The following is a 19429-nucleotide window of genomic DNA, read 5'->3' as shown; positions in this document are numbered from 1 at the left end:
CTGTTTCAATACGGTGGCAGAGAGAGTTCAACACATCAGTTTGATGAAACATGATAAAACAGAAACGCTGCAAATAGCGTAAACAAAATGTTTCCAGGCGACCCAAAGAAGTGATGAACGTGTCTGTAGATCAATGCTCTGTCTGCTACTCGTCAGTGGTGATGGAACTTCACAAAGCATTGAACTACAGACACGTTCATCACTTCTTTGGGTCCCCGGGAAACATTTCCTGCGTCGCCTCCACAATTTGCAGCCGTCTCTGTATTGTCATGTGTTGTGACAGAAGTTGTTTTCTTATTATACAGTGTGTTTAGCTCTCTCAGCCACCGTAGCTTTAGCTGTTTGCGTGTGGACTTCAGCTTCAGAGGGAAAAAGGTAATTTAGCTAAATATCCGCATTAGTGTGGGGGGGGGGGGGGGGCAGCACTTGAAGTCCAGCAGTCCGTTTGCCTGAGGCCTCCTCTCACTTGCACGTGTGCACGTCGTAGACGCGCACGCACTCCTGGCAGCTGACGTAGCAGCACCAGTGGAAGATGCAGTGACACTTCTCCTTGCGTTTCTCAGTCCGGGTGTTGTGGCCGCGGCCGCAGCACAGCAGGTCGCAGCCCTCGATGCCGTGGGACGACACGTTGCAGACCCGGTCGCGCGTCCCGAACGAGCCCGTCTCCGTGTTGGGCTCGCAGAAGTTGGGCGAGCCCTCGTAGTAGACCAGGTCGCGCTCGGTGGGGTGCTTGAAGAAGGCGTACTTGACCCGCAGCGTCTCCACCCAGCCGCGGGACTCCCGGTGCTTCTCCACCACCATCTCCGAGGCGCTGTCGTACTTGTCCTTCAGGTAGTCGCCCAGCATGCGGAAGTCCGGCTGCGCCCACCAGCAGGTCTTCACCTCGCAGCTGCCCGACAGCCCGTGGCACTTGCAGCGCAGGTGCATGTGGTCCAGGATGGTCTGAGGACAGAGGACAGAGGACACATCTAGGTTCAACTTGTAGGAAAAATACATTCATTTGAAATTTTAACATCAATCTAAAGAGAATCTGACGCTGCACGATATTCAAGTTGATCATTTAAATTAGTGTTATTAATTGTCAATTGCTGCAGCTCCTCTTTTCAGCCTCTGTCTGAAACACTTGATCTTCACTCCTGTCTTTTTAAGTCCCCCTGATTGGCCAGCTGGTTAAATCTGTCGTGATTGGGTATTGTGACATCACAATGATACGTGAGGTATCGGTCTTTTCAACTCTGCGGAACTTTAACATTCACAAATAAAAACGTTATAACACAGTAGAGGAAAGAAACAGTGAAAAAACATCACGTCTCTTTTGATCTAAACCAAAACGCGGTTATTTATGGATCTGGCGAACGTTCAACATTTGAAACATTTGAATAACTTTTATTTCCTCATGCCTTTGAGCAACACTTGAGATCAAAAGGTCCCCTCGGCTTTGAGTGGCAGATCCATCAGCTTGGAGTCGCGGTAGTTTCAGCAGATTCCAAAACATGAAGCATAGTCATGAATATTTAAAATTTTCGATGTTGTGATTCTGTAGAAATCATCACTGCAGCAGATCCACATGTTCTGATTTATTTCTCTTCGTCAATAAACCCCAAAAGATCTTCTACTGTTGGAGCCTTCGATCTTTGGACTTTTATTAACAATTTCCACAGGAACTAAATCCATAAAGCAAAAAGCTGAAAGAATCTTTCCTTCACAATGTGCTCATCCTCAAAGTGCTGGTTTGAGAAGTGACTCATTGCTCGTGTGACAGTCGCCACCTCAGCTCTGATGGAATCCGATGGTTAGAAGTTTAACAGGAAATTAAATAATGCAGACGAACTAAACCACTAAAGACTCGGAGCCGGCCAAGAATAACAATACGCCACCGGCTGCAGTTTACTGAAGTGCGGTGCAGCTGTGGAGCACAGAGCGCCTGATTCCCTCTGAAGTCACTGGCTCACTCCCTGACTGTGCTGCCGCGGGGCCAGTTCCACCTTTGTGTTGTTATTGTGTTGTGCTTTAATTCTGCGGCTATATTTAGCTGCAGAATTCCCCTCGGCTGCGGCGGAAAGCAGGTGGCGGTGGAACCTCTGGGTGAGGAGGGGGGAGGGAGGGGGGGGTGGATATACTGGTGACATCACACTGAGCCTGTCATGCCAACATCAGGTCCCAGGGGCCCTCGGGGCTAAGTAGGGGAGCGTGAGAGGGCCAGGTGGAGACCAGGCTCCTGACACTGCTGCTGTTCACTTCGCTCCTGTGGTCTCTGACTGCTCCTGTGTGCGCTCATCAAAGACTTGTCTTGTTGCCGTGTGGTCCCTCCGTTTGCCCCTCGGCCGGCAGCCGGGGATTCTAGTTTCTCCCGGTGGTGACAGCAGCCACTGATGTTTTAAGTCTGGGCTGATTTCCTTCTTTCTCCAAAACCCCCCCCCTCCTCCCCGAACTCTTCAAACTCTGGATATTTGACTGTCAGGGGCTTTTTTATTTCATTGGGATGCAAGGCATGAAAGGCGAGGTGTGTGTGTGTGGGGGGGGGGGGCAAGGCAGCAATGAGGGTGTGTTGCCGTGATGAGCAATTAAACAGTCATTCAAAGTCGAGTGCTCTTTTTCAGGTGGAAGCTCAGAAATGTGCAGACGAGTCGAAAAACCAAATCCCGACCCGTCACACAAACAATTATAAAATCCTGAACGATAAAGTTTCCTGGAGGAATTCGTTCTGTCTCAGAGAAACTTATCGTTCAGAGTTTGCTGCACTTTCAGTTTTCACCTTCTGGTGTAACGCACAATGTGCTGAGGTCGTCTGACACAACAACACAACCTGAGTACACAATACTCAGTGAATCTTGTGAACATTAAACCTCTGCTCTCAGATCTGTTTGGTCCTGTGATATTCAATATGTTCACTATCCGGCCAATTAAAGCGAGGACGGAGGCTGAGAGGGGGCAGCTGACCAATCAGAGCGGACTGCTTTCTATCAGGAGGGGGGGGGGGGTCTTAAAGAGACAGGAGCGAAAACCAACTGTTTCAGACAGAGGCTGAGGAGAGGAGCTGCAGCAGTGGACAGAATGAGTAGAGGGATGTGTTTTCAGAACATAAGAGTATGGAAACCTTTTCGAATTACAACCCAAATTAGAGTTATGAGCCTGAATATGAGCAGAATATGGATACAGGATATTAATATTACATCTTTGCACAGGGGGCTTCACATGTGTCTGTTTACCGTGCGTCCGGCCTCGTTGTTGTGCCGGTTCATTGCCGAGCGAGCATCAGGGCGGTTCTCTCTGGCGTCGGCAAACTCTCTGGACACCAGGACCCCGAACTCCGCGTCCTCGCTGCAGCCGCCCCACTTCCAGCCCTCGCCGGGGGGGCCCTTGTGATGGGAGTCGCAGCCGCACATGGTGGACGTGCCCTCGGCGCAGGAGCGCGTCACTGCGAAGGCGACGCCGGCCGAGGCGATGGCGTGCACAAACGCTGACTCTCTGGTCGCTGAGGGGGACAGATGCAGACAGACAGGGAGACAGAGTCAGTCTTTTGTTCCACATGGACAACATGTACTGCTGCCGTCTTCCACAGAGACAGGATCCCTCCAGGCAAACGTCTTTTAACACAACACTTCATCTTTGAGAAGCGACATTTACATACCTGTAAAAAAACACAGCAAGGCATTCCTCCAACCCCCCCAACCTCTCATATTTATTTAACAATAAGAAAACACGGTTCACACTTTTTTCCATTCGATCATCAGCGGTGATGAGGAAGCAGAGTGAAGGAGCCGAGCAGCAGAGTCCCTGCAGTGACATCAGCCCATTGTGGTCGTGTCACGACGGCCTAACGCTCAGTGGGATCTCAGTGACCTCCTGTCATCCCTGAGGTGCGCTGCTTTGCATCTGGATAGTGTTTCAGGAATGTTGTCAACCCCCCCCCTCACACACACACACACACACTCCCCGTCCTACCTCTCCCCCCCCCCACCCCTCCATCCAAGGCCCAAGGCCTGCTGGTGAAACCGAGCGGTGTGTCAGTGCCGCTTCTTCTCCAACACTGAGGGATGGAGTTACGCCTCCTTTGAAGGCAACAGCTTATTATGTAACCAGACACCATTGTTTCACAATCACAGCACACTTACCGTGGCTCACCCGTTACATTCTACTAGCTCTGTTACACACACACACACACAGACACACACACACACACAGGTAAGGGTACGAGGTGGCCTTAAGCGGCGGCCTGACTTCTCAAGAGCATCGAGTGGCCTCGGCTCCTGATGTGCACGGTTGCGTCATCGTTGGAGTTCTTAAATTTGTATGAACACGACCCGGAGAATTAAATTTATGTTTCCCAGACCACAACGGCTACTAAAGCCAGAAAATTCCTGTGCTGCTCCGCTGCCACAGAAGCCACAGATACAGTTTACTAGTGTTTGGTTGGAGGCTACTCATATTTTCCCACCCTCAACGAGAAGGCACAACAAAAATACACTTTTCATGCTCCGTGTTTTTGCCTGTTGATCTGCTACGATCCCACGAGGGTCAATATTTGTAGTGAACCTTGAAGCTGTGTGACGTGTGAGTGAGTGCATGTAGGAGAGGGCTCGTCTGATGTGGTGTATTACTGAGAAAATGTAACGCAGATGCTGCAAACCCATAAATCACACAAACTTTATGTCTGGTAACATTTTAAAAACACAAACTTCAGGGCATGTGTTGACTGTTGAGATCCAGAGCCTCTATACATTTATGTTCACTGTTCACTCCCAGTAAAAAGATGCAGTTTCAGTCTAAAACCCCAGTGAACCCGTCCGTGATTGGATGACCCACAGTCCTCAGGTTGGGCATCCCCGCTCGCCCTGGCAGGCCTCACTGGGCCCTCCACAACATGGGCCTGTGAGCCCTAGGCCCCGGGAGCCCTGGCTGGTAGCCAAGGCTAGCGCAGCTCCTGCTACCTGCTGGGCCCATCAATCCGCCTTTGTGTCCCTTGTGTCACACTGTATTATCCGCACAAAGGGCCCAGCGACTCGCGCCCCCACAGCCCCGCTCTGCCCGGAGCTGGCATTCCCCAAACTCCCTAACTCCCTCCCCTCTCCCCTCCACCGACACCCTGAGCTGAAATCCCATACACCACCACCCACCACAGGACCTCAGGCCCCCCCCCCCCCCGTTTCCTCCCGGCGTCCACCAACTGCACCGCCATGGCCAACACGCAGCGCCCGGTGCCCGCGGCTGGTAGCGCTCTCCTCCCTAACGTCGAACACTTCCATCCTTCACCCCCCTTTCCTCTCTGCTTCCTTTCCTACGCCCCTTGCTTCCTTCCCTTCCCTGTCCCAGAGCGCACACCCAGGCTAGGTTGGGAGAGATCCCCTTTCAGCCTGTTTTCATGACAGAGTCAAAAGGGCGTGTGAATGGGGCGTCCGTGGGAGCTGGACTGTGTGAGGCGAGCACTGGTCTTCATGCACAGTAGGGGTTGAGCGGAGCCCCCCAGCCCTTTTCTATTGCCTGTAATCTCATTTGGCCTCCCCTCTCCCTTTTATTTGACTGAGGAGCTTGGACTGCTCACGCTGCCCATTCCAGCCCAGATTCTTTCCCCTCTGACACACAGGGTAATTCATTTCCAATCAGCCGCCTCACAAACACACACAACTTCTAGCTTCATAATTAGGGAGAGTGAACGAAGCGGGACACCTGCACCTACTGTTTCCCTTCTGTCAGGTTTACTTGGACGCTTAAAGCACAATTAGTATTCAGAGTGTGAAGCGTGTGATGGATGTCACCAGTACATCACCTGCACTGGTCGGGCTCTGTTGATGGAATACCTCGCTGACCCTCTTTCATGCATGAGAGTGTAAACACAGTCGATAAAAAACAGAAAATAAGCCTCTGACTCTGTGAATCTGAAGTGGATGGAGGTTGGATAATGTGTCAGTGCTTGTAGCTGCACTCGTTTCTCGATGCAGCCAGGAAAGGTGTATATTATTGTAATTGCTCCAGCTAGTCAGCAAAGGCCCAGAGAACAAGCAGTGATGAGCCTCAGGCTGGAAATCAGGTAAACGCTGCTGTTTTGTAACAGCTTGCAAAAGCCGCAGCTATACAGCCTCACATTTTTACAGCTGGGTGTTGGTTGGCACATAATCCAGTTTCAGATGCATCCCTGCAAAAATACAGCTTCTACTTGCACAAAGAAGAAATCTACCTTTGTCTAGCACTGGGCCAAAGATGGCGAGGTTGTCCTTGATGGTGGTGCAGTTCCATCGCCGGCCCCTGAACTGGTGCTGGCACTCCTGGATCCCCAGCTTCACGCCTTCCGCCACGCTGGGCATGATCTCGATGTAGTTGCGGCAGAAGCGCAGCTGCTTGGGCACCAGGCCGGGGATGGAGCCGCACAGGATGGGTTGGGAGCCCAGAGAGGAGTACTGCTGCCCGAGGGCCAGGGACCTGCGCAGAGAGGGAGAGCATCGTTAAGTGAGACAGAAAATGTGTCGTGAGATTTGTAGTTTTAATGTTCTATTGAAAACTCTATTGTAAACGGATGAGGAATGAAAAGTTTCGACATACAAACTCTGCATGTGTTTTATCCGCCCTGGGGCGTTCACAAGTTTAAAGAACGTGGGAATTTAAGCCACCCGCCTCACAGTACAAGCCCGTGCCCTGAACTCAACCCCACAGCAGTGACGCTGGTGGTAGTGGTGACCTGAGGCCTCCGTGAAAGAGCAGCTCCTCCACAAGAGGGACCGCTTCTGCCTTCTTAATCTCAGGTTTTACTGTAAGCAGAGCTCTGTGACAACACACTCATTCATACTGGAGTGTTTTATTGACTTATCTGCTTAATGTAATTTATACCAGGAGCTCCTGTTTATTTTGTCTCTTTTTTCCAGCAGCAGCAGCAGCGGAGGAGGTGGAGGAGGAGGAGGAGGAGGAGGAGGAGGATGCTAATAGGCCCACTTCAGGGCAGGGATACAAGCTATTAGCTCTGACTTTTCAAAGCACTTGTTAGCATACACAGACCTGCCGATCTGACAGATAACACACAAGAACCTGTCTGCTTAGTTTAGAAAAAGCCCCTTTGTACAATTTCTAATTTACCAGAACACCTGCAGCATCAATAATCTGCTTGTTCTGGAGTTGATGTTGTAAGAAAGGAGCCGAGCTTCACTGGAGACGGACAAAAACAAGATATCTAAAGATGCTTGTCTCACCAGAAGGCCCGTGCTGATGTGCCAGAGCAGGGATTAATCACCACCATGAGACAGATCATCTTGAGATGCCAGAAACCATTATAGTTTCATTCAAGTAATTAATTTTAATTGGTTTCTATTAAATAAAAGAGAGGGAGAAGAGATGATTGCCGTGCCCGTGTTTTAACACGCTTTTGTGATGACAAGCTTAAACAAAACTTTGCTTTGTAGGAAGTCGGACTCAGATTTCTTGTTTATATATTTCTCCCGTGTTTTCCATGATTCTCTGTGTTACTTCAGTCGATCTGGAGAGTTGCTGCCAATTCCAGCTCGTCCCCAGCGTGGACGCTCCGGCACTTGGCGGACAGCGTGGCGCTGGAAGCCGTGAGACGACCACGGAGGAACAATTGACACAGATCAGATCAGAGCGCCACTCAGGATGACCTCAGGACCCCCGCGGGGCGCAACCCAATCACAGCAGCCACTGACTCTGACAGATGAGTGCAGCGCCGTGCCCCACCCCGACACAGAAGTTAAGCCATTGAAGTCACGGTGAAAAAAAAATCCCCCCTCAGATAGGTTCACGGCTCTTGTGCACTTTTGCTTTCTACTCATGGCCGCCACCAAAACCCTGCCCCCCTCCACCCACGTCCCATCAGCCCCTCTCCCCCCCCCCCCCGCTCACTGTATTTGATCTCAGGTGAGCATTGTTGCAGCAGGCTCTCGGGGATCAAGGTCTGATCAAGGGGAGCTTACGCACTGAGACGTGAGGCTGGGCCGGTTTCCAGCTGGTCTCATGGATATATGATGTTCACATAATCAGAGTGAGTCACTTGATGACTGACGCTGATACACAACAAACAGCTCGTGAGTTTCAAACAGAGACGGAGCAGTGAAACTAGCAGAAACACTGTGTGCATAAAGACATGTCCCACGACTTCAGAGTCTAAAGTTAAAATGCTGTTTTGCCCAGTTTGATGTTCTTCTGCCGACTCTCTCACTTGATCGACCTCATCCATCTCGAGTTCACCCGAGCGATGAGCAGCCTCATTAGCTCATCTGCCGATACCCCGTCGACATCACTGAGTTCAAGTGTTGCTGACTTCACTCTGTCTGGTGACTGAGTGACTAAGGACCTTAATTACACTGTCTGCTGGTTTGGTTAGTGCCCTTTGATGTCTGAGTCGTGAGATGGGACCACAGCGAAACGATGCCGTGCACAGAGCTTTGACTTGAACTCTGGTGTTTTCCCCCATAGCATCAGTTCAATATCTCTTGTTAGAATCATATATCTTTGCATTGAGAGCCCGGTGCCATCCTGTGGGATATTTTAGGTTTCAATAAGGAAAGCTAAACTGCTGAGATATAATTCCCTTAGCCAGTGAATCCAGGATTTCTGGTGGAATCAATTAGCGAACCGCACGGTGTTTAGGCTTCAGCCCGTGGATCTGCTGGCCTGTTTGTCTTTGTTTGCAAAGGATGTGCCTCATTTGATCCGTACGGACAGACGAGATGAAAGGGATATCTTTTTGGCGAGGTGCTAATGAGAGTCTTAACCCTCGGGGGCTGTGAGGCGTGTCGTGCAAACAGACACACACACGCAGACTCATGCATGCAGACCACATGTGTGCCACGCTGATCCTGCCTGCTTCGCCTCACTTCTCGGAAGCCACAAGCGACGTGTCTCGACCGAGCGAGGGAGCAGCAGAGACCTCCGCAGAGGCAGAATGCCGGGGGAATCCGCTGCAGGGGCCGAGCCGAGCAGCCGAGCAGCAGCGAACTGCAGGGCTTGGCAGGTGCATGCCCGGGCAGGTCCGAATGGGGCCTCTACTGGCCTGGAGGGGTTTTACGGCTTGGTTGGGGTTTTTCTCGGTTTTCTAAACTGCGCAGATTTGAAAGTATGATGGGCTGCTGGAAACCACAGAAATGAGGCGGAGGAAAACAAAGGGATTCCACCACACACCTTGCTGAAGGGTGGAAATTCACACAATCAAGACACTGTCAACACAAACTTTTGCCCCGACCGCTCCCGGTGCAGAAAAATCTCCTCTTCAGTCTGCTGCTTAGAAAAGCTGCATCTTGTTTTTGTTTTGTCTCTTGAGTCAACGGGTGAGTCAAGGAATCTCGTGGAGTCAGAAATGTGTTGCAGCTGCTCTTGTGGGAGGTCTGCATTACAGGGGTCAGCGTGTAGCACAGGTCTGTGCACAGATCAGCTCCTCTGTGTGTGACAGCCTCTCATGTCCAGAGGCAGGAGAGGTACCAGGTGAACCTCTGAACCTGTGGAGCAGAACGTGACATGTGACCCCACGGCCTTTAGCACAGTGGCCTGAAGTTCAAGACCAGGGTTCGTTCAGGTATCAGAGAACTGGGAGAGTTGATCTTCAGGCTGTCTGCACCAGGAGTAAACTGGAAACTCGTCTTGATGGGATGTTGCTCGTACACAAACTCAGGTTCTCTGAGGTGAACTTGACTTTGATAAAGATCCTCATATCAAACCTTGGTGTAATAATCAACAACAAAAAAAGCGTGTAGATAAGATTCTTCCAGTTTCCGTCTTTATTCAGGTATCGTCAGACACTTTAGCATATTCACGATTTGTTGTTGTATTTAAACAAAAAAAGAAGAATGAGATATTAAACGTAAAATGATGAAGACTACATCCAATTATATCATTTTTCAGGGTTAACCTCATATTTAGTGTGTAATCTGCAAAAGCTTGTAGAAACATTAGCTTGTAGCCATATTAGCTTGTTTGCTTATATCGGTTTTGTTTGTTGAAACAGTTTTTTAAAACTTTGATGAACTTAGAAAGCAGCGTTAGATGAAACCATCAGAATCGAACCCTCACGGTGGCCACTTCGCGTACGAGCTGCAGTTAAACACATCATCAGTCGTTTATATTCATAATCATCTCAGTGAAACAAGGGTTGAGTTGCTACTTGTTAAGTTTTCACTTCCAACCACGTTATCACTCATGAGAGGAAAAGGGTGGGTGCATTTTTCCTAATGCCCATCCTGTGCAATCATTTTAACGGCCTTTGTTCTGCAACAAGCTGAAAACTGTTAAACGTGATGATATAATTTTTTCCAAATTTCGTTTAATGACACGCTGAGACGCTCTCCGGGTGATGATGTGTTAAACTCCACCTCGTACGCGGAGGGCCACAGTGAGGGTGGGATTCTGATGGTTTCATTTTTGGATCCCTTTCCAAGTTTGTAAATTTCCAGGATTGTTTTTTCTAGGGTTGGATTTTAATTATTCCTTTTTTTTTTATCTCCTGTCTTTCATTTAATAAGCAAATAGCAAGTTTAGATTTGAAAACTTTCAACTTCATTGTCAATTATAAACTGAAAATAGTAACTTATGGTCATTTATGTTATTTATAAATGTTTGAAACAGATAAACTCGGCCTCTGCAAACTCTCCCTACTCACATACATTATACACCATCCTCTCGGAAAAGCATATATAGCACCTATGATACTACATCCTGGAGTGGACAATTACAATTTCTTTATCCCTGGTTTTATTTTAATTTTTACCTGTTTTTCTTTTTTCTTTCCCCTTTTAATTTATTAAATTATGTATGTAACCAATTATTTGTTCTTATTCTTATCCCCCTTGTTTTTCTCTTGGAGTGAGCACTGTTTGATGTTTGTTGTTTGTTCCATGCATTGCATACTGTACCTGAATAACATGTATAACAATAGTGTATACAGTTGAAAAAATGGACAAAGAAAGTCTGGAAATGCATATTGTTTTTTGAAAGCTAAATTAAAAAAAAGTCTAAAAAAAAAAAGAAACAGATAAACTCAACAAGGAGTGAGAAAGGATTTGACACGTGTTCCAACCCGCGTCCAAACAAGTTCACTTATTTCATTACAGAGAAATCAATAACGTTAGCTTGTGCCGAGTTAGCGCCTGGAGCCTGGAGCGCTGCGTACCAAGTGGGCTCTGTCACTGCAGTAGGAGACTGAAAACACTGTTTGCATTAAACTTTAATCTACCTCTGATTTACCTCTATATGCTCACTCCTCAGCTCAACTTGTCAGATTCGCCCGCGGGGCATCGCGCCTGCTAAACGAGGAGTGAAGTCAGAGTCTGAAAACATCTCATCTGTGGATCCCACAGCAGAGTCTGGGGGAGATGAAGCCACTCGACAGAGAGTAACTGGGCCAAGCGAGGCCCGGGGATGGGACTTTTCCTGGTGGAACCTGGAATGCAAAGCTGCTGCCTGTGTTTTCTGTTGTCGTCTCTTTGGCACACTTTTGATTTGTGGTCCAACAGCTCCTGGCTGATCAGATAAAAAAATGACAGGACCCCAGAAAAAATGTTTCAACCTGTTCTTCTGCCTCCTCTGGCTTCCCCTGTGCAGACTGCAGCAGGGAGTGTGGAGTCGGGACAAGGAGGCCCTGCAGTCACAAACATGGAGACGCGCCGAGGGAAAACCGAACAAGGTATAAACTTGTAAAGCTGCCTGTCAGGGAGAAGCAGGAGCGTCAGCCGGGAAGCTCGGTGTCGGGCTGCCTGAGGTGGACACAGCTTGTTTGACTGGGAGTCGTGAGGGACTGGGAATGAACCACAACTCAAACAGCACATTGTTCCCTGACACTGCTCATTAGCGGCTGCTTGTTGGCACCGCTGCTCGGATTCTCTGCAGTTATGCATCCTATGCAAATCATAACTCGTAATGGATTGTCTGGAATCTACGACTGGAATCTTCGAACAGATGTAATAAAAAAAAAAAAAAACTGCTGTTGACTTTTCGAACCCGTTAGCGTGGCGTCCCGGCCGAGAGTTTATAAACTCATTACCCTCTCATCTGCAGGTTCCCGCCTTTATCAATCTAATAATCCTGTATATTTTTGCTTTTACATTTTACATGTTCACCCATGCAAAGAGCCATGTGGTTTCATGTCAATACTTTATTTGTTTCGGGCTGAACTGTACAAAATACTGGCATCAAACTTCAGGTCAGATCTTGTTATAGATATATTATTATATTTCTCAATTTGATATATTAGAAATTGTATTTTGTATTTTGTATAAGTAATGAAATTCAAACTTGAAAGATTCCCAATCCCATAACCCAGCAAATTATTACCACAGCCAGAATCCTCTGCATTTGTTTGTCTGTGAGCAGAATTAGGCAAAAACTACTTTTTTTTTTATACCGGGCATTTTTCAACATTCCAGTTGATTCCTCAGAGAATAATTCAGATATCTTAAAGAAAATGTTTGCTTGTTTGGTGCAGATCCAAATAAGAATCTGGATCTAGTGACTTTCAGTGTGTTTGGAGTAGGAATGAGCTGATTGACCTTCTTGTCTCTCACTGCGTCTTCACTAATCTCATTCAGATGAAGTCGTGTGATTCCAGAGACACTTTCTGAACATGACGATATAAAGTGGATCCCAGACATTGAGTGATCGTCCTCTCCTCCTGTCCACGCTGCATGTTCCGGTTTGTTTAGTTTGACCTGAGGGTCGAATCCCGGCTGCTCAGGTGTGATCCTCTCTGTCACCGACCCTGAGTGTCAGAGAAGCTGCTGATAATGAACTTCTGTAACAAGCCATACAGGTGAGATCAGCCAGGTAATGAAGACTTTAAATATGGTGTGTGTGTCTTGTGTGTGTGTGTGTGTGTGTGTGTGTGTGTGTGTGTCTGTGTGTGTGTGTCCCCTAATGATCCCTATGCCCGGGGCCGTGGCCGTGCTCCCTTTGAGGAACCGTCCTGGCCTGTGTTTTTTAGTGCACCTAATAGCCGTGCGCTGCGGGACTCGGTCATTTCCTACACGAGCGTTTTGCATGTCCTTTGATGGAGGCTGGAGATTAGGACTCGCCCTCGCTGCTTTGAAATACCACTCTCCTTTGAACCTCTCACCTCGCTCGGGCTCCACTGGATCGTGTCGTCTCACGTGCACGACCACAGACGACACACCGGTGTAAAGATGTGGGAGATAACTAGGAACACGACCGGTGTATTATTACATCTGCCAAGGAGATGTCTGTTTGTTTGTTTGTTTGTTTGTTTGTTTGTTTGTTACGCAGATTTCCATGAATCTTGTTGGAACAATGAGACAAGAAAGAAACCATTAAATTAAAGCGCAGATCCAGTAGAACCTGTTGATCTAGCTTCCTTTTTTTTTTTTTGCTTTAACGTTGCCAGATAGGGTGTCATTTAATCTGTTAAATACATTTTCACCAATTTCGTTGGGAATATTTCATAATTCATAATTCATGGAATAAAACAGACGGATAGAAGGAACTGATACCGATGAGTTTGTACTTTGGTGCAACTTGATTGAATTTAAGGGAATTGTTGTCACCTTGTTGTTTGTTTAGGTTCACTTCCTTTAACATTGGAAGTTTGTTCTATTTCCGTTAAAGTCCCGGAGAATTACATGTGAATCTTTATGAAATATGAGATATTTCGGAGGCCTGGTGTTCATGAGTGTGTGGATTTAAATGTGCTCTTATTCGGGTAAAGGCTTTTTTCAGCTGCTGCACGATAGCGAATAAAGTTTACCTCCAATCTGAAGCTGAGAAATGTGCCAACTCTAGATATTTATTGTGATTCTTCGAAATGAAAGTTTTCCTGCTCAACTTCTTAAACAATATTCTCCTCAGTGATGCTTCTCAGCGATGAAGATGCACCTGCTCCTGAGCTCAAGTCATTTTCAAACATTCCTCACACAGACAACTGGTAAATACACATTTCTTCATATTCGCTCCTCGTGGAGACATTTCTCTCGGGCTTTAGTCCACGTCTGCCTTTGACCCCGGCTCTGCAGCGGGCCTCAGGCCATTCAGAATGGAACCCTGATGTTTCTTATGAATCACCTTCTTCTGGACTTTTCCTGCTCTTTTCTATAAAACCCCCGAACATCCCTGATCTGTTCACACTGAGCGGCAGGCGGAAGATTTTCTCGCATTAAGAATCATTTAAGTGAACCCCTCTCCGGTTGGTCGGGGTTGACGACTGGATGGAGGATTGGTGGAGGTGGTGATGGTGGTGGTGGTGGTGGTGATGAGGGGGGGGGGGGGGGTGTCACAGTCAGATAATGACATTCCTGAGACCCAGAGATGGACTCTAGAGCCTCTTTAATCCGCTCAGGTTGATCTGGAAAGGATTTACTCGAGATCTTTTCGAGAGGTACGACTGATATTAGTGAGGTTCCCAAAAAACTTCCACAAGTAGAGCAAACACAATATTAGTCAGGAAGCCGTGGTTAAGCCTATGCATGCTCCCCAAATTTAATTAGAGGATGTGAAAAGCCTTAATCGTGTCCGGAATTCATTTTCACACAGAAGGCTTGTACGTGTGATACTTCAAATGTGTCCCTCTGCACATTGTCTTGGTCCTGGTGATACAGCTTTACTTAATTTGTGATTGAACATGAGCCCTTTATGACTTGCATTACTTTTCGTTATTACTCATTTCAGATTGTCAGACTTGATTTTGACTTTTCACCTGCAGTGGAAGTGAAGCAGAACCAGAGAAATCTAGATTGAGATGATTTCAGGAACAGCAACCTTCACGCTGACCTGTTATTTAAGACGTTGAGACATTTGTAAATTTCAATTCTATCATTTCTTCTTCCTCCCTTTGTTCCCTGTGTTGTTCTACACCCCCCAACACCGTGCATCCCGAGTAACTGCAAACTGTATCTGCATGAGACGACTTCAAATCCCAGCCAGCTCCAGAAAGATTCACACAAACCTCACGGTGTCTCTGCTCTCTCGATGCATCTGGAGCCGCGGCGATGATAGCGTGGGATTAGGAGAATAACAGTTATTGGATTGGAAGCTCTCGTGGCCGCGCGGTGTGACATGACAGAGCTAAACCGATAATCGACTCTGGTGCTCGGTGGCTGGCGTTGGACGGCGTTCAGCCGCGGTAATTCCTTGTTGAAAGTGACTGTCATCATGCACTTACATCCACCGCTGTTTATGCAGGAACACAAACACTGTGCTGGCTCGCGCTGCACTTTGAGCTGCTCTCCAAATAGGATGTTGATAGGTTAAGACACACGGACTCAACACAATAGCAGCAGTAGCACAATAGAGACTCTTATTAACAGCTTTGGCACGTCAGGCTCCTACTTTTTGATATTAAACATGCATAGAGTCAAAGAGCAGAGTTATTTCTCAGGCCAGGCGTGGTTAGATTATCGGAGAGAGACGCTGTGAGACCTGTGGATTAACAGGACCTCACTCTGCCGTCGTAAATTCTCCCAAACTCAGATTTCCCCCTTTTTGCTGCAAAACCACTTCTTCTCCAACATTCTTGCATTTCAAAAAGACAACCCACTGCCCCGCTCACCTCTCCAAACCCTCCTGTTCCCTCTTCTCCCTGCTGCACCTCGTCCGCATGCATGCATATGTGCAAATCACCTTTGAGTTATTTATGCTCTGTTTTGTTTTCAACACCCCGTCTTGTAAAAGCAAGGCTGCCAGGCATACAGCAGTCAAACCTCCTCTTCCCCTCCAACCCGTCCCACCGTGGCTTGAGAATTTATGGCCAAGTCCTCGCCCCTGAGACAGAAGCCGAGAGGAGTCTGCCGGGGCCCTCGCTGAAACCCGGCACCCTCTTGTTTGACACACCACCTCATTTCGTCTCCTCTGTGGACACGTTCAGCACCGCGGGGCTGATGCCACTGACAGCGCGGCCTGACACCCATTCGTCAGCACCTGCCCAGTCACCTGGAGCTACGGCTCGGCTTTTCATCTCCCCCCCCCCCCCCCCAGCCCCCTCGGTACGCCGGCCTGCATTAAAAAATATGTGTTACCCAAAATCAAAGGTGGTTTGCTTTGTTGAGGTTCGAACATTACACCAGTGTCATGTAAGCTGGTTAAACAAAGCAGCTGCAGGTAATTCACAGGCACAGAGAGAAGAAGCCAGGCTCTTTGTCACTGGTGTCTGATGGTTCAGGACTGGGTGTAAAGTCCTCTCTGCCATTTACACTTCAACCCTGTGGCCTGTGTGCTTGGCAGCTGCCTGCTCTGTAAGTGAAACCAGAAGATGCTAGTGGTTTGGACAGCAGCGCACTGGGACCATATGCTAGTTGGGCAAGTAAAAGTGCAGCAGCTCTGACAAGTATTGTGTCGTGAGCCAAAAGAGCTTTGTCATACGCCCACGCAAATATCACCAAAATTGAAGCTTTATGTTACAAAAGGAGACCAGGAGCTATGAGGTCAGCTGAATGTAGCTGAATATGTAATGAGATAAACCTCTAAATTTCAGTTGTCGGGGGCCAAAAGCGATCTGGGATAATTTAACAAAGAATTAAACCCTGCGGCACCTACACATATTGTCTCCTGACAAATCCTTAGTGGAGGGGTGGGGTGGGGGGGTAGGGGGGGGGGTGGCTGTGGTACAATTGAGAAGCAAGATGATATGCTCAACTGTTTCTCTTTTTTTCTAATGGATTGATTTAATTACAGCTGATGCCCCATGGCAAGAATGCAAATATTTCTTTCTTTTTTAATTGTGTGCAACTTTGTCAGTGCGCTTAAAAAAAAATGTGCGTTGAATGCACGACCAATGAATAACATAAAAAGAAAAAGCCGACAAATAAAAAACAACAATTCACATGAATGCACGTCATGTGTCGGGGGCCGGCGGCCTGAGTGTGGGACGCTGACGCACAACAGCAAAACAAAACCATAATTGACCCTGATCATATAAGTCATGATTGTTCCTGAGGAACTCACAAAATGATATGCTCGTGTTTCAAGAAAGAACTTGATGATGGTGGAGGAGAAGAGGATTCTGTTCTGAGGCTTCTTCACCAGCAGCATCACTTCTGTTTTATGTAATAACTCAAAGATCCGACTGAAACGCTCCGCAGCCCCTCGCTCCTTCAATTCAAACCAACATGGCAACCGCTCGCTAACAAGCTCTTCTCCTTTAATTCAGAGAAATAACTCCACATCTTTGGTAATTTAACGGCTCCACAACTCAAAAAAAATTCTGCCTCCGTGCATCACAACATGCTCCAATGTGATAAATGGACGTGAGTGTGGAGGGGAAAAGCACGGCGAGCCTTTTCCGTTACACTCGTATTTGAGGTTAAGATTTTTTGGGAATGGGGCCGGAGAACATTTTTCCACGCAGTCAACTGAAAGTGCACATTCTGCCCCCTCAGAAAATGATCATTTGACCAAAAAAAAAAAAAAAAAATATATATAAAAGTCTCTCTCTTTCTGTGGCCATAGGGGTCTGATGCTGAAACTGTGGATTTGTACTCACCACCAGATGGGATAGCCTCCAAGCACCCGCGAGCTGGACAACCACACACACATCAAATATCCAATCAGATACAAATCCATGAGGTAAGCCTTTGCAAGTGTGTGTGAGGAGGGCAAAGGGATCAATGCATAGAACTTCCAGTAGGCAGTGAAGAAGAGTTTTCCAGGAAGAGGAGCTTTAGGGCAGCTTGATTGTTGAATGAAGGGGAAAATTAAAATGATATTTGCAAAAAAAAAAAAAAAAAAAAAAGAATCTTCCTCCTGTTTTCCCCCCTTCTTTTGAGTCGGGCCAGGAAAGTGTGTCTGTCTCCCAGTAGTTAAGAGAATAAGTGTCTCTCACACACATGCACACGCTCCTACCCGTCCTCTCCTTCCCTCCCTCTCTCTGAGGTTCTTCCCTAAGGTAGATATCTTTTTCTCTCTCTCTCTCTCTACTTTTTTCTCCCTCAGGATGCCTCATCCACAGGCCCAATATTAAAGGGGGGGTGGCGGAGAGAAGGGTGCGGAGTGGGGTGGAGGAGGAGAGGGGGGGGGGGGGGGGTAGGTGGGGGGAGAATGAGTTTTTTTTTTTTTTGGGAGATGTCAGCTGGCAAGCCAATCACAGGAGATGGCCTTAGGTTACGAAAAAGAAAAAAAAAATTATTATTCGTTCCCATCTGTCAATCACACGCCACCCCCTGGTAATGTGGAAAAGAAAGGAAAGAGTGAAAAAGAGGGAGGGAGGGAAACGGGAGAGGGAGGTATAGGGAGGGACACATGAAAAAAGGTAGAGTCGGCTTGTTACACAACTTGTTTCCTTTACGTGATTACACAAAACAAGAAAAGGAGAATGTGTCAGCGGCTGGAGGTGAGCGGACGCCGGCCGGCTGCTCCTCACGACACTCACAGGCTGACATATTGATTTTTAGGGGTTGTGCCCTGACTAATTGATCCGGATACACACTGCACACACACAAACTCACTCACACACACACACACACACACACGCATATATACAGTGAATTTTCCAAATTGTTGTCCGCCCACCCCAACAGGGGAGAACATAAAGGGGGACACAATAAAGCCGTAAAGTGCGGCGGTGGCCGGGCCCGGCATGCAGGGGTTATATGCTCCGGCGGCCTAAAGGCAACACAACTTACATCGACACCATTGTCATTGTGATGGGCTGCGGGGCGAGCAGCCGCGGGACAGGAGGGGTGACGGAGGAGGGAAAGAGATAGAGAGTGAAAGAGGAGGGTGGGACACTTGTGATGGACTCAGCCTGGAGTATCCACGCGTTCGATTCCCACTCAAGGAAACCAGAGCAGGGGCGAATACAAACAAGACGCCCGGGCCGACATCAAACAGAAGTCCTCGGTCGTGGCGGTGATAACAATCTAGTCGGGGAGTTGAGTCTCGGGGGATCACCGGTCGGCCGTCATGGAAAGAGTGACCACCAAAGACGTGGCCACTGTGAAAGACATTTTCAAACCAGTAATGACGGGGTGCATTGCTGCAAATTTCACACATGACTTCACAGAACATAACTTTTTATGAAAAGTGAGGTTTCGAAGTTTCTTTAGCGTCGGGACTGTTTTAATCGAGCCACCAGTTTTCTGCTGGTTCTTAGCTGCACGCCCCTCAGAGGCCTGTTCCCCTGCAGTTCAGTCCCAGCACACGATTCTCCAAAAAGTAAGTGTGAAGAAGAACCCAAAACAGGAGAATCCCCCTCGGAGCTGCATTAAAAGGCCCATTTGGACGTAAACAGTAGTTTTAGAATATGAAGATTAATCTATAAAAGGACGTTTTACGGCTTCGTCAGACCAGATGGATTACCTCACGGCAGACTGGGAGTGTGGAGCCATATGGAAACCAGCCTTTGGGAGATCTGCTTCCAAGCGAGGGAGGTCATAATGCGTTCAAACACAAATGTTTTATTGATTTCATACTAATTTAATAATGCAGCAAGAGAAACAAAGTGATTTTATTGGACTCTGGTAGCTGTTTTTTATCAAATATTAGAGTTTATGATGACTGGTGA

General features: G+C 47.7%; 1 protein-coding gene across 1 annotated transcript; it reads right to left on the bottom strand.

The window, feature by feature from the left end:
• Positions 1-462: 462 nt before the first annotated feature.
• On the bottom strand, positions 463-17490 carry wnt3 (wingless-type MMTV integration site family, member 3). The gene is made up of 4 exons (XM_053413915.1): positions 17411-17490; positions 6176-6417; positions 3210-3475; positions 463-942 (listed from the first exon to the last, which is right to left on the bottom strand). Exons 1-4 carry the CDS (start codon positions 17488-17490, stop codon positions 463-465), a joined length of 1068 nt encoding a protein of 355 aa, XP_053269890.1.
• Between the last annotated feature and the right edge of the window lie 1939 nt (positions 17491-19429).

Source organism: Pleuronectes platessa, chromosome 21 (assembly GCF_947347685.1).
Source record: "Pleuronectes platessa chromosome 21, fPlePla1.1, whole genome shotgun sequence".
Classification (NCBI taxonomy): Eukaryota; Metazoa; Chordata; class Actinopteri; order Pleuronectiformes; family Pleuronectidae; genus Pleuronectes; species Pleuronectes platessa.
This window is presented reverse-complemented; position numbering and strand designations above follow the sequence as displayed.